The sequence below is a fragment of the Lacerta agilis genome, chromosome 8, assembly GCF_009819535.1.
Source record: "Lacerta agilis isolate rLacAgi1 chromosome 8, rLacAgi1.pri, whole genome shotgun sequence".
In the NCBI taxonomy this organism is placed as follows: domain Eukaryota; kingdom Metazoa; phylum Chordata; class Lepidosauria; order Squamata; family Lacertidae; genus Lacerta; species Lacerta agilis.
Genome location: NC_046319.1, coordinates 20,818,944 through 20,844,558, shown reverse-complemented (window position 1 = coordinate 20,844,558; position 25,615 = coordinate 20,818,944). Strand labels below are relative to the sequence as shown.

Below are 25,615 nucleotides of genomic sequence, written 5' to 3'. Positions count from 1 at the left end.
AACAGATCACAAGGCAGGGCCCAACCAGCCAATGACATACCACCCAACATTTCTTCAATGAAAATAGGGATGTCCTACTCCTTAATATATTATTATTATTATTATTATTATTATTATTATTATTATTATTATTATTATTATTATTATATCCCAGCCACTCTATGCAGCTTCCAACATACATAAAAACATAAGAAAATATCAAACATTAAAAAACTTACAGGTTACTAAAAGTTACTTATCTCTTTGGCTCGGGAGGGGGTATCACATAACTCCATAACTTCCGATGAAAATAGGGGTGTCCTATTATACCCGCCAACATTTTTTTGATCAAAATAGGGACACCCTAAAGAAAAGCAGGACATCCTGGGGTCAAATCAGAAACTGGAAAGGCTTCTGTAAATCTGGGATTGTTCCTGGAGAATAGGGACACTTGGAGGGTCTGCAATGATGCTCTCCATTGCTGAAAGAATTCATTCTGAAGCTGTTTGTTCTTGTTCTATGGTCCATTTAAGCCCCCCCTCCTTTCCTGAAACCACACCTCCCCTCTCCCAATCCTTAATGAGGCTCCACCTGTGCCCCCTCCCCATCCATGCAAGGCACACAATTGAAAAATAACAAATCAGAGCACAATAAGCAAAACAGACTATGACACCTCTGCCAGTTGGACCAATTGGAGGCTGGGTGATGTTCAGGCTGGGAGTTGGGGGCAAAGCTTGGGGGAAGGAAGATCAGGTTGCACACCGGACTTCCGGACAGAGGTGGGGTTATAGAGATGTGGATTAGCCTTGTGGGTTGATAGGAATAACTGGGATGGGAGACACATTGCAGGCCCTGTGGGGAGGGCCATGGAGCTAGTAGTTGTGTCAAAGTCTGGAAAGGCTTCACTTGCTGTGCATGCTGAATCCGAAGCCATGGCCTTCAGGACCCTCTCTAGAAACTTAATGGGGATCTGTTGAAGTGTTAACGCTGCGAGTCCCTCCATCCTAAGCTTAGGCTGTATATATGTGTAAATAAAACCATACATGCCCTAAAGATCCACAGTCTTCATGGACTTTCATTCCAAGGGAACCAAAACCTGAAAACAAACCTCTGGCACCCCTGGAGCCTCTTGCTCCTTGGGAACTGGGGTGCATGCAACAATATAAACACCCATAACTAAAATATGTAACGAAACTAACACAACACGTACTAATTTAAAACAGGGGACTCGTGCCAACAGATCGGGGCTGATCAATGTGTGAAGCAAAATGCTAGATGAGTCTTTGGTCTGATGAAGCTGCAGGGATCTTCTAATATTCTGAAGAACTTTAGAAGAGCTTGCTGGATCAGGCCAATGACACCCTGTTCTTACCGAGGTGAACCAAATCCCCATGGGAAATCTGCTAGCAGGACCTGAGCACAACAGTGCTCCCTGTTCCTATCATTTCCAGCAACTGCAATTCAGAAGCATTACTGCATTCAACCAAGGAAGCAGAAAGTAGTCACCATGACCAGTAGTCATAAATGGCCTTCTTCTGATAAACTTGTGTCTTTGCCTACACCTTACACTTGACTGGGAGTATCCGATTCAGATTTCTTGCCAATGACCTCTTCTCATCTTTATTCTGTGTGTCTCTCCTCTCCACCCCTCCACCCCCCGGCCAGCAGGAATGACTTGCAATACAGCTTCGCTATCTGGGAGGAAGTTGGAGTGCAACGATGAATTCACCTTGGGACAAAGATGATGATATTGTTGGAGAGGAACCTAAGTCTTTGAATCAGTACATACGAGAGGGTAGGTCCCCTGGGCAAGATTTTTTTTTTTTTAGCATCTATTTCATGTTCACTCAGAAGAACATTGTTCAATGTTCATTGTTGTGTTCAGTGGGGCTTATTTCCTAGTACAGTGGTACCTCGGGTTAAGAACTTAATTCGTTCCAGAGGTCTGTTCTTAACCTGAAACTGTTCTTAACCTGAGGTACCACTTTAGCTAATGGGGCATCCCGCTGCCACCGCGTGATTTCTGTTCTCATCCTGAAGTAAAGTTTTCCTGCTTGGCAGGGGGTTGGACTGGATGGCCCTTGTGGTCTCTTCCAACTCTATGATTCTATGATTCTTAACCTTAGGTACTATTTCTGGGTTAGCAGAGTCTGTAACCTGAAGCGTCTGTAACCTGAAGTGTCCATAACCTGGGGTACCAATGTAGTTGTGTTTTAGGGAATGCAGCCCATAGCAATCAGTACTTTTAATTTTCTTCATTTTCTTTTGCGTGGCCAGGCGGAGTCCCCTGAATCTCGGGCAGCACCTGAGGGAAATAACGACACGTGACAACGTTCTATGGGGTTAAATTGGCCACAACTTTATTAAGATTCAGATGTAGGGAGACCTTGGCTCAGGCATTGGGTTTCTATCCTTCCCAGCCCCCCATCCAGGGTTCTGAGTAATTTCAGGGTTATCCAGCATGTGTGGGGAGTGGGCTAGCTCTGGAGAACATATGTTCAAGCAGATAGCCCCACCCCCCCATTCACTGACGACCCCTGGGCGTATGGTCAATGCTTCCCCCTGAGACCCCTTTAACGGGAACCCTGTTATTGCCGCCGCAATGGGGGCGGGGGTCACCGCCCCACGTCCCCTCAATTTTGTAGATGACTAAAGGATTCCGCCCAAGGCCTGCAACTGCCAAAGTTGTGACAATTTGCTACGGGAAAGGCAAAACCTGCAGGGAAAGTCCTTTCCGGCCCTTCAACAGCGACCTTGACATAGCAGCGCCTGCGTGCCTGTGGAAAATAAGTGGTTAAACCTGCAAAATAAAGGTCAATTGAGGGTGTGGAGGGTGGGCAAGCTCTGAATCCAACGGCTGCTTCCCAGGTATGACTCAACTTCTATTGTGTGCACTGTATAATCCCTCCTTCTACCTGGCCAATCCCCCCCCCCCCGGCAACACCTCCCCAGCTGGGATTGGGCAGCTGCTGGAGTAGGTGGAGTCCACAGGTATCCCAACCTGGGGAAGGCGATGCCAGGACCAACTACCAGGGGCTGCACCGTGATCCAAGGGGGCTACTCGCGACCGCGCAAAATGCGCACCCCTTTTGATGTGGGAACGTTCATTCTCGAAATATGTTTATTGATACTTGCTCGATGATATACAAAAAATCATAGTATCCTTTTATATTGCACTGGAATATTTCATCCAAAAAAGAACAGAGGTGGGAAGAATATTTTAAAAAGTGTGGGGGAGGGAGAAATAAAGGTAGAAAGAAAAAGCGTTGGAAGGAAAAAGAGAGGGAATAAAGGGGGGGGAGACTTTCAGTTCTATGTCCTGCAGCTACATATAGTATTCACACATTAACACCCAACCATTTTATCTTCTATAAACCAGTTTCCCCCCAAAACAAAATAAAAAAATTCCTTCCAGTAGCACCTTAGAGACCAACTGAGTTTGTTATAGGTATGAACTTTCGTGTGCATGCACACTTCTTCAGATACGGTTTTTTCCCCCCAATCTTGAAATGCAGATATTACAAGTTCATTTTCTCTTTCACACAACGAAGTCCATAAGAAGTTTCCAGTCCTGAATAAATGTCAATAATGATTTTTCCTCTAATTAAAAAAAACATTGTGGATACTTTTTAATGGGATGGGAACATCCATTCCATTCTTGGACCACATTACTTAATGCAGAGGTAAGAAGAAATTCGGATTGGTGCACGTGTTAATGTGAAGCAACCATATTTGCAACTTCCTGAAATGATATGCAAAGCAACGAGCAGCTGCCCTTTCACATTTGCACTTCTCCAAATGTTTTGGTTTTTCTGCCAGCAACAGGGGAGGGGGAAGCATTTAAAATGTGTATACTACGGCGAAGTGTGCATAGCAAATCATGCATAAGTATTAATAACCATTGCTTTCCCCCCCCAAAAAAAATGTTTGGGGGTACTCTCATTTTGACTCAAGAAAACCACCATTTTATAGTACAAATTGGGAAAAATAAATACAGTAAATGGACAAAAGTACAAAGATTCACAAAATATTTAGGGGTATGCTTACCCCTGGTCTCCCCAGAAAAAAAGCACTGTTAATAACATACAAAAATGCATTCTGTTTTGGGAGAAATTATTTGCAAAAAAAAAAATGCATATTACACAAGATATGCAGCAAAAATAGACCCCGAAGTGTGTATATTAGGAGAAAATGCTGATCAATTCTAGTGCAGACTTAAAACAAAATGGCAAGCTTGTTCAGTGTTGAACTTAAGAGTGGGAAAATCGAGAAGCGGAGAGAAACTAAATTTGTCAGATTCAGCCATCCCTGCTCTCCGGTGGTGAATCCCACCTCCTCTTTGCCTCTACAACAACTTCCACAGCCCTGACCCATCTGATATTGAAGCTGCAGTCTTGTGTATGCCTGGGAAGACCAAGAAACATCTCAGATCTGAAGGATTGGAAAGCTACATAAATGCCCAGGTTCCCTGACATGCCAACAAACCAGAAATGGTTTCCCAGTGGAAGCGAAACTGGTTAATAATAACAAACAAACAAACAAACAAATAATATTAATAATACTAACATATTTTCTTTTTAAAAAATCATTTAAAAACAGTTAAAATCATATCTGTCCCCCAGTGTTTTCAGGGTTGCCAGGAATAGTATATTTCAGCCATCAGATAAGCGGGTAGAAAATAATCCTTTCAATTTCCCACTGAGAATCAGTAATGAAGGAGAGAGATGCACCTCATTGAGGAGGTCATTCCACAAATGGGGAGCTGCCACTAAAAAGGCCCTGTCACAGGTCAAGGCCAATTGGGCAGCCCCCATTGGTGTCACCACTAATAAGGCTTTGCTTCTGATGGCTGTCTGCTCTGTCTCATAAGACGCGTCCCTTCTCTTCCTATAGGGCTGAATGATCTTCTCCAGGAACAACTCCTCTGCGACACAACCATCGTGGCCAAAGGTGAACGGTTCCCCTGCCACAGGTATTTATTTATACATTTTGGGGTTGCTATTTGCCATGCAGGCAAAGGGCCTGCTCTGGGTTTAGAAGGGCCCCTGGGCAAGACACCCTCCATGTGGTTCCCTCCGCCAGTGACTTGATCTCATCACCACCTGCTCCTCTTCCTTATAATTAAACCAGTGGTACCTCGGTTTAAGAACAGCCCTGTTTACGAACTATTTGGTTTACAAACTCCGCAAAACCGGAAGTGGTGTCCCGGTTTGCAAACTTTACCTTGGTCTACGAACAGAAGCTGAACGGTGGAAGGGCACTGGCAGCGGGAGGCTTCATTAGGGAAAGTGTGCCTCGGTTTCAGAACAGATTTGGTTTAAGAACGGACTTTAGGAACAGATTAAGTTTGTAAACCGAGGTACCACTGTACCACCACATGCATGCTTGCTAGATCAATGAACAAACAGGCAGCGGAATCTCCTCCCCCTCCCCACCAGCATTGTTTGCATAAGAAGATAAGAAGTATGTGCTGGCCCATCTCATCTAGTCTTGTCCCAATGGGAAGCTTGCAGGCACAACCTGAATGCAAGAGTATTCTTGCCACTTGTGACGGTATTTAAAGGCATACTTCCTCCGACAGTGGAGAAAGAATATATCCATCAGGGTTAGTTGCTACCGATAGCGTTATTGTAGTAACCTGCCCAGGGACCTTGTGGTGGTAGGCAGTGGGTAAGAAATAAAAGAATGGGACTTGCAGTCCAATGAGATATGGAGGTCCACTGGTTCACCATCTCTGGATTCAAAGCTTTCCCCAATCTGGTGCCCTCCAGATCTTGTTGGACTCCAAATCAATTCAGTCTAGCCAGCATGGCTCATGGTCAGGCATGATGGGAGTTGTAGTTGTAGCAACATCAGAAGGTCCTTGGGACTTGACATCCCTGGTTTAGGGCAACTCACACAGAATGCCTTGTTGACATTCTTTGCTATAAAGCTCTTTTCAGTATAATCTTGGAAATTCCTATGCCAAGGCACTAAGCTTCCTAGGCCTACTCACATTGGGTCATTCTCTACCATGGATGAAACAGCATCCATGTACTCATGAGGTATGGGGGTGGCTAGGGTGCTGGACTCCAGTTCCCATGAGTCATAATGACTATGAGGTTTTTCCTACAACCAAGTGGGTGTATGCATTTTATGAAATAACAAAACAAAATAAATTATGGGAGCTGCAGTCCACCAATATCTGAATGGTTTTTAGGCCTCCCCACCCACAGCTTAGGGGAACTCCTATAGAATCAAACAATGGTCAAAAGTGGGGCCACCATTCATTTTTTTTTTCAGGCTACAAGAGGCTGCAATAATTAGAAACCAAATATGGGAGCTGGTAGACAGAGGAACATTAGAAACTGCCTTATATTAAGTCAGACCTTTGGTCTATCCACCTCAGGGTTGTGTACACTGCAAGTCAATGCTTTTAAACTCGCTCATAAATGGTTTGGAGTTAGGGTTAAGTAGTGAGGTAGCCCACGTTTGCGGATATAGATTCCACATGGTTCAAGGTAGCTAAGGAATGCTGAATTAGAGATTGATATCCTGACCTCCTAATGTCGACGCATCCCTCCCTCCCTTTTGTTTAGGATGCTCCTTGCTGCCATCAACCCCTACTTCCGAGCCATGTTCTCCAACTCCTTCCGGGAGTCAAAGGATGGAGAGGTTCTGCTGCAAGACATGGAACCCTCCATTGTCCAAGCTGTGGTGAACTATTACTACACAGAAGAGATTGCACTCGTGCCGGAGATGGCCCAAGACCTGTTTGTAGCAGCCAGCAGGCTTCAAATCCTTCCGCTGCTCGAGATTTGCTCCAGGTAATCCCTAAATAATGCCACGTCTTTGAACATTGAAATCCTCTTTACTGCCTTATACCAAGCTAGAGCATTGTTCCATCTGTCTCAGTATTGTCTCCGCTGGCTGGCAGCAGCTCTCAAGCATTTTCAGAGTGAGGTTTATTCTGACCTGATCTGGAGATGCTGGGATCAAACCTTGGACTTGATGCTCTGAGCCATGGTCCGTCCCTAAATATAAAGGAAGATTCTAGTCCTCCCATTTGTGAATAAAGGCCGGGCTTAATCAGGAAGCTGCTTTGCAGTGAGTCAAATCAGTGGCCTGTCTAGCTTAGTACTGTGAACCGTGAGTGGCAGTGATTGCTCTCCTGGGTTTCAGGCAGAAGTCTCTTCCAGCCCTACCTGAAGATGCTGGGGATTGAACCTGGGATCTTCCAGGCAAAACAAATCCTCCAGCCCTGGGATCTTCCAGGCAAAACAAATCCTCCAGCCCTGGGATCTTCCAGGCAAAACAAATCCTCCAGCCCTGGGCAATGGCCCCTTAGTGGGAAATGCCCATCTTGTTTTGTATCACTTGGCCAGGGAGTGACCTATGCAACTCTCTCAGTTTGTTCTAAGGTAGGGAATTTATTAAGTAAAAATGCAACAATGTTCAAGCAAGATGATACCCATCTTCATTGACTGTACTGCAGTAAAGGACGTTCCCATAAAGGGATGGGAACTGTAGCCTAACAAACGCAGGGTCTTTTCAGCTTTTATGCCACCTCACAATCACCCAATTAATCAGAGAAGGCACATTGTCGTACAATTATTGCCATGTTGTCCATTACACGTCAGCTAAGCCAGTGGCAGGTGGCGGGATGCGGGTGGCGCTGTGGGTTAAACCACAGAGCCTAGGGCTTGCCGATCAGAAGGTCGGTGGTTCGAATCCCTCCAATGGGGTGAGCTCCCATTGCTCGGCCCCTGCTCCTGCCAACTTAGCAGTTCGAAAGCACACAGTGCAAGTAGATAAATAGGTACTGCTCTGGCAGGAAGGTAAATGGCATTTCCATTCACCGCTCTGGTTCGCCAGAAGCAGCTTAGTCATGCTGGCCACATGACCCGTAAGCTGTACGCTGGCTCCCTTGGTCAGTAAAACGAGATGAGCACCGCAACCCCAGAGTCATCTGCGACTGGACCTAATGGTCAGGGGTCCCTTTACCTTTACATCTTTATGAACTATCCAAGTTAACGGCATGAGCTGGTCAGTAGTACAAGCTGATCAGAGAAGCAAACAGGAGCAGATTGTATGGAAAGTGTATCTCCATCTTCTCTGCCTCCAATTGGTGTGAAAGGAGGACCCCTTTGAAATAAGGCCTTTCTGCCTCTTCTGTAACTACAGGCAACCCCTGATTTGCGTGGTAGTTGCATTCCAGGTCATTGCGAGCGACGGTGGAGCATGCATAAGCCCCCTCCTCCCTGTCATGCCCCTGCCCCATCTCCTTCTGCCTCCTGTTGCACCCTCTTTTCTGGCTGCTTCTGGGTTGCCGCGATGCATTCTTACATGGTTGTGCGTCAATTGGACTCACATAAATCGGTTGTTGCCTGTATGTTCAAGCTATTACAGATTCTGAGGAAGTGGAATATTGGGCTGCAAAGACATTCCCTTCTCCAATATAGTGCATTTCTATCACATGCTGAAGCAATAGGGATGGATAAATATGTCCATTTTTCTCAGTTTCTCATTTTTCCAACCATCAGTTTGCCCCATTTCCGTATCAAAATTTCTTTTCATAAGCTTGTGGGAAAATCAGCAGACCTTTTCTAGTGCCTTTCTCCTAAGTATATGCATTTTGGTACGCAATTCTGCATGCATTTTTTGAGAGCCAGTGTGGTATAGTGGTTAAGAGCAGTAGTCTCGTAATCTGGTGAACCGGGTTCGCGTCTCCGCTCCTCCACATGCAGCTGCTGGGTGACCTTGGGCTAGTCACACTTCTCTGAAGTCTCTTAGCCCCACTCACCTCACAGAGTATTTGTTGTGGGGGAGGAAGGGAAAGGAGAATGTTAGTCACTTTGAGACTCCTTCGGGTAGTGATATAGCGGGATATCAAATCCAAACTCCTCTTCTTCTCTTCTTCTGCAAGCAATAATGTAGAGGCCCCCTTTTTGGTGGAGAACTGGACAACTGCCTCACACAATTGTTGAAAAATGGCTGTGTTTTCACTTTGTCTTTAGATTCAAGAAGTGTAGTTTAGGTAGATTGACTTCAAAGCGTGAACCAAACTAATTTCTCCCCCATGAGTCAGGAGTGCCATCTTCAGGGTTTCCTGCACAATTCCAGATAAGATGTAGTGTGCCAAAGAGTTGCATTCATATTATTCAGCCTGCACACTCAGATTTTGCAATTATATTCTGATTACAGGCACAGGGTGGTTTAAAAGTCAACTCCTCTTTCCAGGAAACTCTAGGAATTATCGCTCTTGGAGGGGAATAATGCTCTCTTAACAACTCTATCAGTTTTTAAATAAATTCTATTTATAGATTTTTCAAAAAACAGAACAAAAATAAATTGTACAACTTTTTAAAATTAACATTCAATTAATATTTGAATTTCCCTCCAGCCCTCCATGGTTTCCCCAATTTATCTAATGTTGCTGTATATTATAATCATTCTATACATTACCTCCTCCACAGTATTCTCAGATATGTATTTTACTGCTGTTCTTTTTCTAAACCCGCTTGTGTTTAAACATGTTTACAATGATTTTTTAAAAGTAATATGAAAACATTTTCGAACCCTGCTGAGAAACAGTCTCACCTTGATCTCTAATTTTACTAGTTAGACTTGCTAATTCAGCATATTCCATCAGTTGGGTCTCCTAACAACTCCAAACACCCTTAACAAAATGCACTTCCTGGGTTCTTTTTGGAGAAACTGTTTAAATTGTCCTGATTCTGCTTTAAATAATAATATTGTGCAGATGTGGCCATACGCCTCTTGTCCAGCTCATCTCCTGCAGCGGTGTGTCCTTTGTTAGCTGTGGTCTAAACCGATCAGAAGGTTGCTGGTTCGAAACCCCACGATGAAGTGAGCTCCCATTGCTCTGTTCTAGCTCCTGCCAACCTAGCAGTTCGAAAGCACACCAGTGCAAGTAGATAAATAGGTACCACTGTGATGGGAAGGTAAACAGCATTTCTGTGCACTCTGGCTTCTGTCACAGTGTTCTGTTGCACCAGAAGCGGTTTAGTCATGCTGGCCACATGACCCGGAAAGCTGTCTGTGGACAAACGCCAGCTGCCTTGGCCTGAAAGTGAGATGAGCACCGCAACCCCATAGTCGCCTTTGACTGGAATTAACCGTCTAGGGGTCCTTTACCTTTATCATTTTACCTTCCTATCTGTCCACCCCAGATACCTCTTGCAACACATCTCCCCAGAGAACTGCCTTTCGCTCTACCAACTGGGCTACGCGCACAGCGACCCTGACCTCCTCGAAGAAGCCAAGATCCTGGTCAACCTGCACTTCAAGCGCCTCTCCATTGAGGACAAGACTTTCCCCAACTTGAACCCCAGCACCCTCATTAGCATCATCTCCATGGACAGTCTGGTGGTCTCTTCCGAACTCACTGTCTACCGGGCCGTGTGGCGCTGGGTGATGGCCCAGAGCACCAGCCGCCTGCAGTTCCTGGGGCAGCTCCTGACGCACGTTCGCCTCCCGCTCTTGACCCAGGAGGAGCTGAGGGAGGTCCAGTCCGAGCTGATGCGCTACAGGGACCTCCGCTTGCGGTGGAAGCGCTTCAACCGCCAGGAGAGGCTGCAGCACAGCGGAGGCCTGCGAAGAGGGATGTACTCCACCTGCATCATCTGCGTGGACCTCTTCAACATGGAAGGCCCAGAACTGAAGACCAAGGACTTCCAGGTCGGCTGCTATGACCCCCAGGCTGGAACGTGGGAAAAGATGCCCCTGTTGAAATGCCTGTATTGCGCCCGCTGTGTGGCCGTTGGGGACAAGCTGTATGTCACCGGAGGGGTCCACACGGATGACTCTTATTCGGACACGATGCATGAGTACAGCCCGTTGATGGGTCGCTGGACTCAGCTCCCTTCCATGTCCGTGGCCAGGGCCTCCCACGGCTTCCTCGCCTGCAACCAGCAGCTGTTCGCTATGGGTGGCTGGTGCAAGTACGAGGACTACCTCGACACAGCGGAGTGCTTTGATTTGGCGAGAAAGTTCTGGGCCCCGATTGCCAGGATGCCCTTTGCGCTCAGCCACTTTGCCTCGGCGGCACTCAGGAACAAGCTCTACCTGGTCGGCGGCGTCACAGACACCGTCGGCTCATGGTACGCTTCCCGGAAGGTCCTGATCTACGAAGTGGCCATGGACATGTGGAGTCAAGTGTACCTGGACAACGAGTGCTACTGGTCTGGCGCTGTGGCCATGAACAATGGGATCTATGTGATCGGGGGCTACTTCCGGAGCCGGACGAGGCACAACGAGCACTGGTCGGAAACAGGGAACCTGCGCTGCACCCGTAAGTGCTTCTTTCTGACGGAAGATGGCCAAGTGGACAGGAGAGTCACTATCCCCAGGCTGCCCATAGAGTTGGCGGGGGCCGGCGTGGTGCGCTGGAAGCACCGCATTTACGTGCTGGGTGGGGAGAACACCTACATGTATAACAACCTGGAAGGAGAGAACGAAGAGGAATATTATAACACTGTTTACTACTGGGAACTCGGGGCCACAAAGTGGGTCAAGTGCCAGGAGAGGCTGCCATTCACCAGCTGGGGACTCAGCGGCTTTGGCTGCACCACCATGAAGGTCCCCAAAAAGCCCATCCTAGAGCTTTTCCGAAAGACGTCAGTTGCACTGACAGCCATAGAGGTGGTGAACCCTTAGTGGACGGGAGGCTCACACACAGCTTGCAAAGTGATTTCTACAGCAATGATCTGCCTGAGAAACCTGAAGGCACTTAACTCTCGAGAGGTATAGAACAGAAGGACTAGTCATTACCTACCCACTTGTCTTCAGTTTTTTTTTATTTGTAATTTGTATGATTTTCCATCTAAGTTGTGTAAGAGAGGGCCGGGGAACCTCAGACCCAGGGGTAGGGTTGCCACCTTTGTTCGGGCAAAATAGAGGACAGGATGGCGGGCTGGGTGGTGGGCTGGGTGGGGTGGCAATTGCCCCTGCTCCCCGGCACTGAAATCACTTCAAATCAATCTGTTGCACTCTATTGCAGCCGACCTGGATGCCACTCTGGAATTTGTCACATGCAAACACACGTGCTCACGGATTTGTAAACCTGTCTATGCTTTGCTACCGAGAGCTGAAATCCATGACCTTTCGCACACCCTTCCAAACACATCCAGTACTGTACGTGCAGGCCAGGACAAAAAACATAAATAGTGGGGCATATTCTGATGAGGAAACAGGCTTTGTTCCACATGTTACGCTTCTGAAGGAGAGAAAAAAACATTAGGAGTGGAGGGCAAGCCTTACGGGGAGCTACTTCTCCCTCACCCTCCTCTCTCAAATATCCTGCAGATAACTATGTACATAACTGCGGCTTCTGAGCTACACTGACACAAAACCACTTGTTTCTATAGTCTCGGAACTTGTTTCTCTCTGAGGAACGCAGTGGTGTAGCATGGGTTGCCAGAGCCCGGGGCTACTTGGAGGGGGGAATGGAAAGGAGGGAATTTGATGGAGTATGCACATGTATTCAACTGCTTAACAGCACCTGCGTTATCCAGGAGATTGCAGCCACAAAGATAAGAAGAGTCATTCTGTTGTCTGGAGATGTCATTTCCTGGTTTGCACGGAGAAGCAGTTTTCAATGGAGCCCAGCGATGGATGCATGCAGTTGTATTGAGGTAGCACCAGGTGCTGAAATTTTGCACCTGTAACAATTTTGCAACTGCCCCTATGCCCCCCCCCCCCACGCTGCACCACTGGAGGGACGTGGCCCAACACTCCCAGGCTGCAGCTCTGTGTATAGGCACCTTAACCCATGCCGAAGGTGTAGGGGACTAGAAGGGAAAACATGAAAGCCTTGCCCTGGTTTGCTCCTCCTTGGAGGTGGGATAAGGAGATGGGGCGAGGAGAAAAAAGGAAAGGAAAGAAACAAGAGGCGGGGAGGGAGGGAGGCAGGGAGGGAGGGAGGAAGACCAACACAGCTTAAAGTTTGAATTTGTCTCTTCCTTAAGAGCGTCTATAGTTTAGACTTATTAATTTTCAATTCTCCCTTGAGTCCTAAAGATTTCGTATGAAGCTTTTTGTATTAAGAGAACTTTTATAGTTTAAGGGTTTAGCTCTTTCAAGCAAGTTTTTTTCAAAGTGAGATTGTGCAGCCTAGGTCAGAATCACTGACCGGTATTTGATTTTTACAACAGAGGTTTCCAACCCTTTGTCTTTGGGCTCTTATAACTTAGGTTCTTATACCTTCTCTCATGTTTAATTTCCTTTGAGGAAACTGATAGTCTCCGTGAAATGGGATTTGTTTAGCCGGCAACCCGTCAGGTTGATTTTCTTTTTTTTTTCTTTTTTTTTAAATAAATCTTTATTGAGAATTGTAACATTCATACATTAAAAACAATACACAAGAAAACAAACATCACACACACACATAACCATAATACATCAAAAAAAAATTAAACAAAACAAATCGTACATATTCATTCATTCAATCATGTTGTCTATTAATAAAATATCAAAATTCATTACTTAAATAAATAAATCATAACCGATCCAAGTTAATCATAAATCATAATACCTAGTTGTAAACTTGACTTAGGCTTCCGCCTGCCCTCCTCCCGGGTTGCTTAATTTACTTGTTACTGCGTTTCCAATCATTTAACCAAAGTTCATGTGAATTTATCGACTTTTTGTCTTTCCTTCCCTTTTTTACCAATACAGAATGTTAGAAATGGATCCAAGTTTTTATATTCGGGCACTGGTTTTTCATATATATTCCAAATTTCTCCCATCTTTGATTAAATTTTTGATTACTACCACCTCTTATCACTTCTGTTAATCTTGCCAAATCCAGGAAGCTAAATAATTTTTCTTACCATTCCTGTATACTAGGTACTTCTTGTGTCTTCCAATAAGATGCAATCAAAGTTCTTGCAGCCGATTTAGAAACTAAATCTTTATTTAGTTTCTAAAATCCTTATTTAGGCTCTCTATATTTTTCTGTCAGGCAATTTATGTTAAGTTGTTGTATTTTCCTTATATGGAACTATTTATAACTACCCATTCTAGAGATTTTCACGGCTTTAGTTTACTCTGTCTCTGTAATCTCCCAGAACCTGGCAAGCCTTAAAAGTAGGACAGCAAAGAGTTCGAAGACAGAGGGCACATAGCAGCACCCGTAGAGGATGTGATGATGATGATGATGATGAATGAGGAAGTGGGAGAGACAGGGGCTGGAGATTAACTTGGGACAATGCCATTATCAAAGAGGCTGGGTTCTATAACCTCTCTCTGTAATCTATATATATAAAAATGTTCCCATTGTGTGTGCGGTGGACACCAATGTTCTCCGTAACTGCTGCACCAAACAGCATCAAATCAGGACAAAGCGTAACTTGACCATCAAGGAAGGATCTGGCATCATAAAAATTCAAAAAAAAAAAAACACGCCTGTCATGCCTAAAATATAGAATAAAGGCAAAAAAGTGCTGCGCCTATTATACCTCACCAGCAAAAGGAATGAAGACTCCAACAGCATCCAATAGAAAGGCGGATCGCCCGTCGACATCATCAAACCTGGCCAGAGCAACAATGCCCTGTCCACCATTTTATAACTGCCATTTGTAAGCACCTGAGGACTTTCTGACACAAACCATTTTATAACTGCCATCTGTAAGCACCTGAGGACATTCTGACAGAAACCACTCAGTGGAAACATGGCGCAGGCGAACTTGCTTTTGGTGGGGTGGGGTGCTCACCTAAAATGGCCACCGCAGCTATGCATGCGCTGAGGGAAAAAAAAGACAGAGCAGGAGGCATGCCTGAGAGGTCGCACTGAGTAAGACCAGCTCTGAGGTGATTGTGTCGCTGGGGTGCGTAATTTTGGGACTAGGGTGGGGGAGAATGCTCTTAAAGGTCCCCAATGCCCTCACCTAAAATGGCCACCACAGCTTCGCATGCACACACACAAAAACGGAGCAGGAAGCATGCCTGAGAGGTCGTACTGAGTAAGACTGGCTCTGAGTGGATTGTTTCGCTGGGGTGCGTAATTTTGGGACTAGGGTGGGGGAGAATGCTCTTTAAGGTCCCCAGTGCCCTCACTTAAAATGGCTGCCGTGCTGTTTTTACATTAGTAGAATGTGTTCTTTTATTTAAAATGCATCTCTGGGTTATTTGTGGGGCCCGCCTGGTGTTTTTACATGAGTAGAATGTGTTCTTTTATGTAAAATGCATCTCGGGGTTATTTGTGGGGCATAGGAATTAGTTCATTTCCCCCCCAAAATATAATCAGGCCTACCACATGGTCTAAGGGAAAGTGGACTGGCCCACGGGTGAAAAAGGTTGCTGACCACTGCTCTAAAGGGACAGGGAAGAATGAAAACAGGAGCTTCCAGAATACTCTCGGGGTCAGGAGAATTTTAAAAAGAAAAAGAAAAAAACCCACAGCAACGCGTGGCCGGGCCAGCTAGTATTGAAATAAAAAAGGATGGTAAGAAATGTTTCTTTGTCTTTATGCTTTCCTGGGCAACCAGCCGGGAGCCGCTGTCAGCATCCTTGACAGCTATCAATGTCATAACACTGCTACACGAATCTATGATGCAACCACACTAGGAATACGGTGCACAGTTCTGATCACCTCACCTCAAAAAGAATATTGGAAAGCTGGGGGGGGGGGGAATTCAGAAAAGGGCAAACAAAACCAAGTCTTACTCTGAAAGCAATGGACATGACTAATAGAAAATAATATTAATTATATTGATAACAATAAGAAGAGTTCTGCTGCTCACAGCATTGCAGATCAAGTCTCAGTAGGTGACTATCCATAATTTTGCTATAATTTATTTGCATGTGTCTGCCCAGTTTCTGCTTACTCGGAGGTTCATTCAGGACCACCAGGGGGATGGCTATTTGCTGGCCGCAGACACGATGACCAGGGCGGTGACCTGGAAAAGCTGGCGGATATGTGGGCTGGGCCTCATTATGGTCACACATCCAAACCTGCTGATTCCCTCGCGGGTGACAGGGATCTCTGTTGTGCACCGGTGCCAGTGGGGTTCTCCAGGCTCCCAGTGGTAAATCATCTTGTAGCGCTGGGTTAAGTCTTCTCCACCCAACACGTAGATCCGCTTCCCACAGGAGACTACCCCTGCGTTGGCAACCCCACGCGGCAGTTTGGGCATACCTATGATGCCACTTACTTTGCCAGTCTCGTTCACCAAGAAGCACTTGCGAGAGCTGTGGCGGTTCTCGGGGATGAGGAGCCCTTCAACCCAGTCCCGCATTTTCTTCTCGGTGAACCCCCCGATCACGTAGATCCCCCTGTCCCCGGCCACAGCTCCTGCAGAAAAGAAACCCGTGGACAGAGGCACCTGAGTCCATGTGTTGGAGCTGGTCTCGTAGATCAGGAAGCCCTTGTGGAACAGCCACTGGCCAGAAACGCCCGTCGCGCCGCCAAGGAGGTACAGCTTGTTCCTGAAGACGCTCGAGGCTGGGTGGCTCAGGGCAAATGGAAGCTTTGCAATCGTAGCCCAAGTCCCTGTCGCGAGATCAAAAGCCTCAGCCAAGTTGAGGAAGCTTTGGAACTGACACCATCCCCCCATGGCGTAGAGCTTCTGGTTGTGGAACAGGAAGCCATGTGCAACCCTGGGCACAGTCATGGGTGGGAGCTGCAGCCACTGGCTTCTGAAAGAGCTGAACTCATAGACGGCGGTGGAGTAAGAGTTCTTACAGACGCCCCCAGAGACGTAGATCTTCTCTCCAGCTGCAGCGCAACACGCATGCGTCAAGGACTGCAGGCCAGGAAGCTTCTCCCACAGTTCGGCCTGTGGGTCATAGCAGCCCATGTGGGCCTCTTCACTCTCCATCTCCTCGTACTCACACATCTGGGTGTCGATGCACAGGATGTATGGCTTGTACATGCCCTGCCGGAGGCCCTTGATGTGACGAAACCTCTCCTCGCCATTCATCACCTTCCACTCGAGCCTGAGGTCCTTCCACTTCTCCAAGTCCCTCTGTAGTTCATCTTGCTCCTCCGGACTGAAGAGCGGGAGGCGGACATGGCGCATCAGGTCTCCTAGCAGAGGGCCATGCTTGCTGGATTGCCCTTGCACCCAGAGTCGCACTGCCCGATAGACCTTGATCTCTGAAGCCACTTCAAGGTTGCTGGAGGATATCAGGGTGATTAGTGTGCTGAGGTCCAGCTGGCGGAAACTCTCATGCTCGCAGACCTGGCTGAATTTTCTGGTGAGGAAGCGTATGACCGCATGGAGGAGGACAGGACTCTTATGCTTCCTTGCCAAAGAATACATCTCAAAGCAGTTCTGCACAGAGAGATTTGTCACGAGGAACCTGGAAAGGGAAAGAAGGAACAGGAAGGCCTGTGGCACGGAGGAATCTGCATGGCCACCCAATTGGAAGGCTTTGAAAGAGGATTAGATAAATTCATAAGGCTACCAATGGCTACCCTCCATGATGGTTCTGTTGTTCTAACTCCCCTGTTGGAGCCAGTATGCCTCTGAATGCCAGCTTCTGGGAATCACAACTGGGAAAGATGCTCTTGAACTCACATCCTGCTTGTGGGTTTCCTATGCAGACATATGGATGGCCACTCTTAGATCAGAGTGGACTGGATGATCCAGCAGGAATTTGCTTATGGGGAAATGCATGCTAATATGGCAACCCACTGTCCCGTGATTTTAAATTAGTCCTGAAGATCCTTTGGCCATGTAACAAGGACTGGGAAGCTGTGTTGGATGAAGCAATCCCACAGTTGGATCCATAGTCCAAGGGCCTTGACAAAGACTCTCTAAATTGCAGCAAAAACTGGTTAGACACTCCTTTAGATTTCTCTATGGATATAACTCTTATAACCATTAAGAAAAAAAACAGAATTTTGTAGACATTTTTAGATTTTCCATTTGGGTCCCTATTCAATGTTCCATGAGACAGCAATAACAGATTTTAACAGTTCTTCATTATCCCTCAATGCTCACTCCAACTTTAGCTAAAGTAGATGTGACTAACTTGTGACCTTACTTTATTCTTCAGCCTTGAGTCCCTAAATGTTTTTTGAACTACAACTTCCACCATCCCCAGCCAGCATAATCAATGGTCAGGGATGTTGGGAGTTGTAGTTCAGCAGCATCTGAAGCTCCAATGTTGAAGGACCTTGCTTCAAATGACGTTGGACTCCAGTTCCCATCATCCTTGACCATTGATGGGAATGATGGGATCTGGTGGTCCAGTAGCACTACAGGTTCTCCATTCCTGGGCTAAAAGAATCCTGATAAGATATTATGCACTACAAGCATAAGAAGAGTACTGCTGGATCAGACCAATGGTCCCTCTAGGCCACCATCCTGTTTTCACAGTGGGCAACCAGATGTCCATGGGCAGCAGATAAGCAGCACCTGAGGGGAAGAGCACTCTCCTTTCTTGCAGTTTCCAGCAGCTGGCATGCAGAAATAAGCTGCCTCCAATAGTGGAAGTAGAACATAACCATCAGGATTAGTGGCACTGATAGCCTTATCCTCCACAAATTTATCTCTTTACAAGCCATCCAAGTTGGAATTTGCATGCTCATGGTGTGATGTACATTGCACCTGTCAAATTGCGGAACTGCATGCATAGTCATGGTGTGAGTAGAGAAGGAAAATGCAGTGACTTACCTACAGCAGAGGTTCTGCAGTGGTATGATCTGTAAGTGGCTGGCCCCAGCAAAGAGGTGCGGCGCTAGCTCGGGGGTGAGTTTTATGTCCTCTGTGTAGATATACTTCAGAATGTTTTCGACGATGAATGGAGCCACCTCCTGAACCAGAACTTCTTTCCCACCAGATTCTTTCCAGGTATTGATGAAAATGTCCCGAAAGTAGGGGCTAATAGCTGCTAGCAGTGCTCTGAAGAGAAGGAAAGAGAGAGCTGCAATTGGTGGAAGGCCATGTTCAAACCCTTGGAAGGTTGCCTGCCATGGACTGGCTGGATGCAGAGGACTGGTAGGAGGCACCAACTGGGGAACCTCAAGGGAAGAAGGCTCAGAGCCTGGGGAGTGGTGGTGGAATGATGATGAGTGGTCAGAGGGAGAAGAGGGAGCAGACTGGGAGGAGGAGGTGTTGGGAGCTGAAGAGGGAACGGTTTAGTGAGCGGGAGGAGACTGTGGAAGACAGCAGTCCAGAAGCAGAGGCAGAATTGGATGCTGGAGAGGAGAAGGGGCCAAGAGGCAGAGATGAGTCAGGCTGGGGATGAAGCCAGGCTGTCTCTCCCTCTAGCTGTGACCAGCTTCCCTCCCTGCCCCACCCCCATCTCTCAGGACCCGAAGGGGTATGAAGAGGGCGGAGCAAAGACCTCAAATTGCTTGAGAAGGAACCAGTGGAGGAGGAGACTTAGAGAGCTGTGGGACAGTGGGGACCTTCAGTCCTTGCAAGTGACTTGGGTCCTTGAGGTAAGAGCTACCAGGAAGAGTTGTGTTAATAATAATAATAATAATAATAATAATAATAATAATAATAATAATAATAATTTATTTATTCCCCAGCCACTCTGGGCGGCTTCCAACAAAATATTAAAATTCAATAGTCTGTTAAACATTAAAAGCTTCCCTAAACAGGGCTGCCTTCAGATGTCTTCTAAAAGTCTGGTAGTTGTTTTTCTCTTTGTCATCTGCTGGGAGGGCATTCCACAGGGCGGGTGCCACTACCGAGAAGGCCCTCTGCCTGGTTCCCTGTAACTTGGCTTCTCGCAGTGAGGGAACCGCCAGAAGGCCCTCATTGCTGGACCTCAGTGTCCGGGCAGAACGATGGGGGTGGAGACGCTCCACTAGGCTTGAGCTGTTTGATTTCTCTGAGTCAAGAGTTCACTTCCTGAAACCGTGTGACTTATTACTGACCTGCTCCTGACTCCCACCCCTTGACATTGCCGAGAATGGAATATAACCCTAAGGATGAAACAATGTTCCCTACCCTCACCTACTCGACCCCCCCCCCCCTTTTAAAGGGAGATGAACCTGAGATTCTCTTTGTGCAACCTTCACACTCAAACGATGAGTTCTGGGCAGCCTTCATGATGCTCAGAAGAATCAAGGCCTACCTGTGGCAAGGGAATCTTTGTCCATCAGCTATGAGGGTGGCATCATAGAGCAGCTCTTCCTCATACATCTCTGCTAGACCTGGAGTCAGGGAGAGGGGAGGAGGTCAGGGAGACAAAAGCTGGTCATTTGCTAAGATGGCCCCCAGTTCTTTGGAATAAGAGGTCTTGGGCGGTTACCTTGTGTTAAGCCAAGAGGTCTTGGTTTGAAGTTTTCTGGCTGCCCCTTTTTTTGACTGGAACTCATGACGAGCAGGATGAAGGAAGTAGATGAGAGAAGAAGGGGAAGGGGAAGCTGTCATGAGAGAAAGAGAGAGAGGGAGAGGAGTTATACAGTTGTATAGAATCTTAGAATTGTAAAGTTGTAAGGGACCCCAAAGGTCATCAACTCCAACTTCTTGCAATGCAGGAATCACAACAGAAGAACTCCTGACAGATGGCCCTTCAACCTCTGCTTGAAAACCTCCAATGAAGGGGAGTCTGCCACCTTCCCAGATCGTCTGTTCTGTAGTGACAAATAGGGATGGATAGATCAGCCCCTTTCCATTCCATGGCGTTTCTGCATGATTTCAAAAATAAGTGCACTTAATCTAATTCTGTGAAGATCTTCTTAAAAGATATATATTTCAAAATGATGTTCAAATTCTTTGTATTGCAATTTTAATACACATTTCCTCCCTAAAATGCACAGCTGTTTATGTTTCCCCACAACAATGCATATTTTCATATGCAACATATATGTTTTTTTTTGTTTTTGTTTTTTTTACAAATCTCCTTATTTTTAAAAAATTCAGGTTTTGGTGGATTTTCTTTTTAACCAAACTGCAGTTTAAATGACAGCTGTGTTTAGTCCCATCTACTTGCCTCAGAATGACAAATTCAGCCAGTTTGCCTAAAATGTGTACAGAACAAAAAATATCCTTTATCCCTGATGGTCAGCATTAAAGAGAGTTCAGGGTGAAATTAGCTTATAATATGGGGGACATTTCCTCAAGATTTTGGAGTAAAAATGAGACTTGCTGCAAATATCCTTTATCCCTGATGGCTAGCATTAAAGAGAGTTCAGGGTGAAATTAGCTTATAATATGGGGAACATTTCCTCAAGATTTTGGAGTAAAAATGAGACTTGCTGCAAATGGTGCTAGAACTATTGTCCGAAACTGATTTCTGGATTCATTTTCAATCTGGATTCCAGCCAAGGCTTCCTGTGCCACATCCCTCTCTGGCCCATCTCCTTGAGTTTATTTGCTTGGCCGGAACATTTTCATTCAGTTGTGGTAACATGAATGGCTTGCATGAAGGGGGTGTGTGTGTGTGTGTGTGTGTGTGTGTACCTCTGAATAACTGATTCTGAACTAAAGGCTGTTTCACCATAATCATCCACTTACCACCCCAGGGAAAAGTGACCACAGTTTTAAGGAACAGTGAAGTTTTCACCCAAAGGCCAGCACCACCAATGGCAGAAGATGCTGCCCACCTGCATATGCACCCCTCACCTCACCTCCTCAAGAGGGCCTGCCCTTCAAGTCACTGTTGCATCCCCCAAGCCATCTCTTGGGCCTCTTGCTCAAGGTGAGTTGCCTGTTGTTGATGAAGGCCTGCCAGGGGCACTCTGAAGTGAAGCTATTGTGACATCAACTGTGCATGTTGTCCATTGGGTGCAGAGAAGGAGAGAGAGTGTGTATGTCCTATTGGCTGGTGGGCAATCCAGCCTCCAAGTAGACACTGGGTCTAGGGCCATGGTGGTTTGCGCCCATTGGAACCTCTCGGGTGGAAGGCAGGGAGCCAACAGCAGGTGGCACCAGAGCCAATGATAGGCAACTAATTCTAGATTTTTCTCCAGCCTGTTCCCTGCTGAGTCCTACAAAGGCAAATGTTAGACCGAGGAACAGGAGGAAGCCAACAGCCAAGGGTCATCTCTGGTTTTAAGTAAAAGGGCATGCAGGTAAGTGAAAGGTGGGCAAACAGAGGAAGAGGAATTCTGGAAGGAAGGGCTGTTGGGCATGGGAGTCCACTAACACTGAGTGAACACCCTGATGGGGAAAAAGCTTCTGCCTTCTCCCGATCTGAGCAGCTGGTTTTTACATTTCCAGACCACTAGTTTCCTGATAGCCCAGCCTACCGGCCTCCACCGGTCCAGCCCACCAGTCCTTCCATCTGGCTCTGAGGTACCTCCTACTGTCACCCTAAATGCTTCCTTCCCTCGGCCCATAGAGACTGTTTTCACCCAGAGCCAGAATAACTAATGTAAACATTTTAAGAGTAATTGCAGGAGGTTCTCCACTCCCCACATGAGAATGATATTAGTTCAGCCTTTCCCAGCTCAATCCATTAAGTCAGGGACGGTATATTGGGATATTGCAAGAAATCATTGCTGTTTGGAGGTGCGCAGCAATGTTCCTTTCGTGTCTAGAAAGGCTTTGAATGGTTACTTCTGTTCCTATCCTGTTATTCCATAAAACAGTGGTTTCTCACAGATTTTATGTCACCATGTGGGAATCTTAATATCTAAGATAGACTTCTGCTGATCCCACACTTAGAAGTTGACAGTTTTGTCTGCCTGCCCAGGTGTCCTTCAGTTTGGTGGGTAGCTGGTGTGTTCTCCCAGAAACTACATCATACACAACAGTGTACAAGCCCCGAGAACACCTCTTCTGGTAGAAGGTCTATGAAAGGCTATCCACCAAGAGTGCTGTGTACCAGCCAAGCTCCACCTTCAGGACTCATGGCCATTGCTGATAGGGTTTCACAGCAATCTGAGGGATGTAAACTAATTGCAGTGCTTTGTAGTTTTCTTTGGGCTGTGCAATAACATCTTTAGCCTACACCCCATTTGTGTGTTCATTGTGTTCCGAACCACCAAAAAAACCTCTGTCCCATTGCAGAATGGGTGGGGAACCTTCAGCCTTCCATATATTGCTGGGCATTTTAAGAGTAGTCATGTACCACATGAAACTGATGTCAGTCCAACCTCCCCCAACCTGATCTGTTAAGTCAGGGATGGGGAGCTTGCAGCCCTCCAAGTATCATTGGACTTCTATTAACCACAGCCAGCATGGCCAATGGTCAGGGATAATGAGAGTCTGAGAACACCCAGAGAGCTCTAGGTTGGGGAAGGTTGTGTTAGTCCACAACCTTCCTTTAAGCTGAATTCTTCAAGTGTGTTGCCTACCACCAGAAAAAGCAAATTACTAGTACAGATACTTTGTTAATTCTTCTTATTTTTAACAATCCATATTCATTTGTTTCAAAAATATTTGCAAACAACTCCAAATAAGGTTTCGGCTACAGGTCCTCCCTGGTGTCCCTGGGACCTTCTGTATGTCCTCTACCAATGAGTTCTGGTCCGTCTTCTAAATATGAAGTAAGATGCTAGACCTAATGGTTCTAAATAAAGTGCTGATTTAAATAGGAAGCTGCCTTATACCGAGCCAGGTCATGTGCCCATTTAGCTTAGACTGGCAGCAGTTCTCCTGGGCTTCATTCAGGTAGGGATCTTTACCAGCCCTACCTGGAGATACCAGGGATTGAACCTGAGACACTCTACATGTAGAACAGATGCTCTGCCATTGAACTGTGACCATTTCCATTGTTTTCACATGACATAATGTCAGCTCCATCACCGTTGTTTCTGTAAACTGTTTAATTCGAAGCCTTTTGAGCAGTTGCACAGTAATTGTGAAGACAATTAGACACCGCCATCAAGGTTGGGGGTTGCGTTTGAGACTTTATTGCATTAAGTATGAGCCACAGGCTGGCAGCAAGGATGAGAAGTCACCACCCTCTTCCAGAGATGGGTAGAAGCTGAAGACTGCAGCTGGCTGCTCATGGGGATTCCTTCTTCACTCCTTTTTGGTCATTTCCTTAAGGAGAGGAAAGAAACCCAGCATGAAAATCTGGACTGATTCAGTTCCTCCCTCCCCATATCTCTAAAGCCCAACTTCCCTGTGTATTGGTAACTCATTGGTAACTCATTAAACAAGCATAATGGTCAGAGAATCTTTTCATTTATTGACAAATTTGCATAGATAAAACACTGAAACAAAGGAACTCTGCTGTGGTTGTATGTACAATTGCTTCAGGATTAATTTTGTGCAGTGTTTTACTGGTACATCAGCACCTTGATAAAGCAAAGAATGATGATGACGCCAACTGTATGCACAATTAGATCAACTTTGCTTTTTTGCCATTTTTCTCAGCATATACACAGGCACAAACCATTGGCAAAACACCACACATGAATCCTTTTGCAATCATACATACAATTTCATTCCTTTTTTTTTTTTTTTTTGCAATGTTTAATCCATGTATGTCAGTAGTGTTAGCTGGAAGAATGGGAAGATGCAGCAAACAGAGATAGATGAATCTGCCAATTTCAGTTTCTCTCATTTCTTCATTTCCCCAGCCTTAAATTCAGATCTCTCCATTTCCGCATCAGATAGCAATAATCATACAAAATCCTCATGAAAATTCACCAAAGCCAATTTTTTCCTAACTCATTGTTTGCAAAGCACTTCCCCCCATACATTTTTTGTATATAATTTTTGCTAACATTTTAATGCACATTTTACCTTCGTGGGTGCATTTTTGCACACATTACTCGGCTGGAGAATCGAAAAGCACAATTCAGAGAAGTGCAAATGTCAAAGGATGCCTGTGTTTCAGTTCGTGTATTGCTTCAGAAAGTGTGGATTAGCCTTTAAACGCAAACTGAATCACATTGCTCCCCCTTCTCCAGCAGCAAACGGTGTATACTTACAATTTGGAAATTAAAAACTAAACAGAACAATGGTGGATTCTCAAGACATTGGCTCCCCCTGCAGAAATAAGACTAAGAGTTCAAAAACTCCCAAGTCTGGGGAGAAATTCAGATTACAAGCGTTTCAGACACATCTAGCCAAGTCACAGGAAAGAGAGTTGGCATGATGAATACTGGGCATATGACATGTGATATTGGGTAGTTCACTTCTAGCTTGAAAGTGGAGAAGGCTTTGCTCGACCCATTTCCACTGGCCGCTCCATATAAGAACTGGATATGATATGGACACTCACCTGAACAGAAAGAGTCCGGGCAGGTGAACCGGACCTTATAGTCATGGCAGACACCCCTTTTTCCTTGCTGGGCATTGATGCAAGCGAACCCATTGACTGCATCATTCCTGCTCAACGACACAAGGCAGAGTATGGGAGACAGATGGGGGGGGGGAATAGTAGCCAAATTTGAGAGAGTGGCCATTTCCTGATTTCCAGTATAGGTGGCAAAAGCTGATTGAACTCCAGTGGATTGTATTGTGCACAGATTGTTTTCCTGCTTACATCAGAAGTTGGGAACCTTCAGCCAACAGACCCAACTAGACCTGGCAACCCTCCCTGTTTGGTCCACAAGACTGTTTTTGATAAGCTATAAGCTACCTGTCCCACACTTGATGCCATAGATCAGTGTTCCCCAACCTTGAGCCTCCAGCTGTTTTTGGCCTACAACTCCCATCATCCCTGACCACTGGCCTTGCTAGCCAGGGATGATGGGAGCTGTAGTCCAAAAACAGCTAGAGGCCCAAGGTTGGGGAACACTGCCATAGATGATAGCGGGTGCAGGGCAGGA

The 25,615-nt window shown here is 46.1% G+C and overlaps 2 protein-coding genes across 2 annotated transcripts; one reads left to right on the top strand and one right to left on the bottom strand.

Moving 5' to 3' along the window:
- Nucleotides 1-1,689: 1,689 nt before the first annotated feature.
- On the top strand, nucleotides 1,690-11,754 carry LOC117050696 (kelch-like protein 2). Its single transcript, XM_033156469.1, has 4 exons — nucleotides 1,690-1,774; nucleotides 4,873-4,951; nucleotides 6,558-6,785; nucleotides 10,152-11,754. The coding sequence occupies exons 1-4, from the start codon at nucleotides 1,699-1,701 to the stop codon at nucleotides 11,635-11,637; spliced, it is 1,869 nt and encodes a 622-aa protein (XP_033012360.1). The 5' UTR covers nucleotides 1,690-1,698; the 3' UTR covers nucleotides 11,638-11,754.
- Nucleotides 11,755-15,744: 3,990 nt separating this feature from the next.
- On the bottom strand, nucleotides 15,745-21,421 carry LOC117050993 (kelch-like protein 24). Its single transcript, XM_033156995.1, has 4 exons — nucleotides 21,402-21,421; nucleotides 20,017-20,308; nucleotides 18,603-18,830; nucleotides 15,745-17,283 (listed from the first exon to the last, which is right to left on the bottom strand). Exons 2-4 carry the CDS (start codon nucleotides 20,082-20,084, stop codon nucleotides 15,840-15,842), a joined length of 1,740 nt encoding a protein of 579 aa, XP_033012886.1. The 5' UTR covers nucleotides 20,085-20,308; nucleotides 21,402-21,421; the 3' UTR covers nucleotides 15,745-15,839.
- Nucleotides 21,422-25,615: the final 4,194 nt, after the last annotated feature.

What these genes read in the sequence shown, in the direction of transcription:
- LOC117050993 (XM_033156995.1), bottom strand. Translation starts at nt 20,084, where the DNA reads ATGTATGAGGAAGAGCTGCTCTATGATGCCACCCTCATAGCTGATGGA. An exon ending in CAAAGATTCCCTTGCCACAG is followed by an intron (nt 18,831 to 20,016) that starts GTAGGCCTTGAT and finishes CCTTCTCTTCAG; the next exon opens with AGCACTGCTAGCAGCTATTA. An exon ending in CTGCAGAACCTCTGCTGTAG is followed by an intron (nt 17,284 to 18,602) that starts GTAAGTCACTGC and finishes TTCCCTTTCCAG; the next exon opens with GTTCCTCGTGACAAATCTCT.
- LOC117050696 (XM_033156469.1), top strand. Translation starts at nt 1,699, where the DNA reads ATGAATTCACCTTGGGACAAAGATGATGATATTGTTGGAGAGGAACCT. An exon ending in GAATCAGTACATACGAGAGG is followed by an intron (nt 1,775 to 4,872) that starts GTAGGTCCCCTG and finishes CTCTTCCTATAG; the next exon opens with GGCTGAATGATCTTCTCCAG. An exon ending in CTGCTCGAGATTTGCTCCAG is followed by an intron (nt 6,786 to 10,151) that starts GTAATCCCTAAA and finishes TGTCCACCCCAG; the next exon opens with ATACCTCTTGCAACACATCT.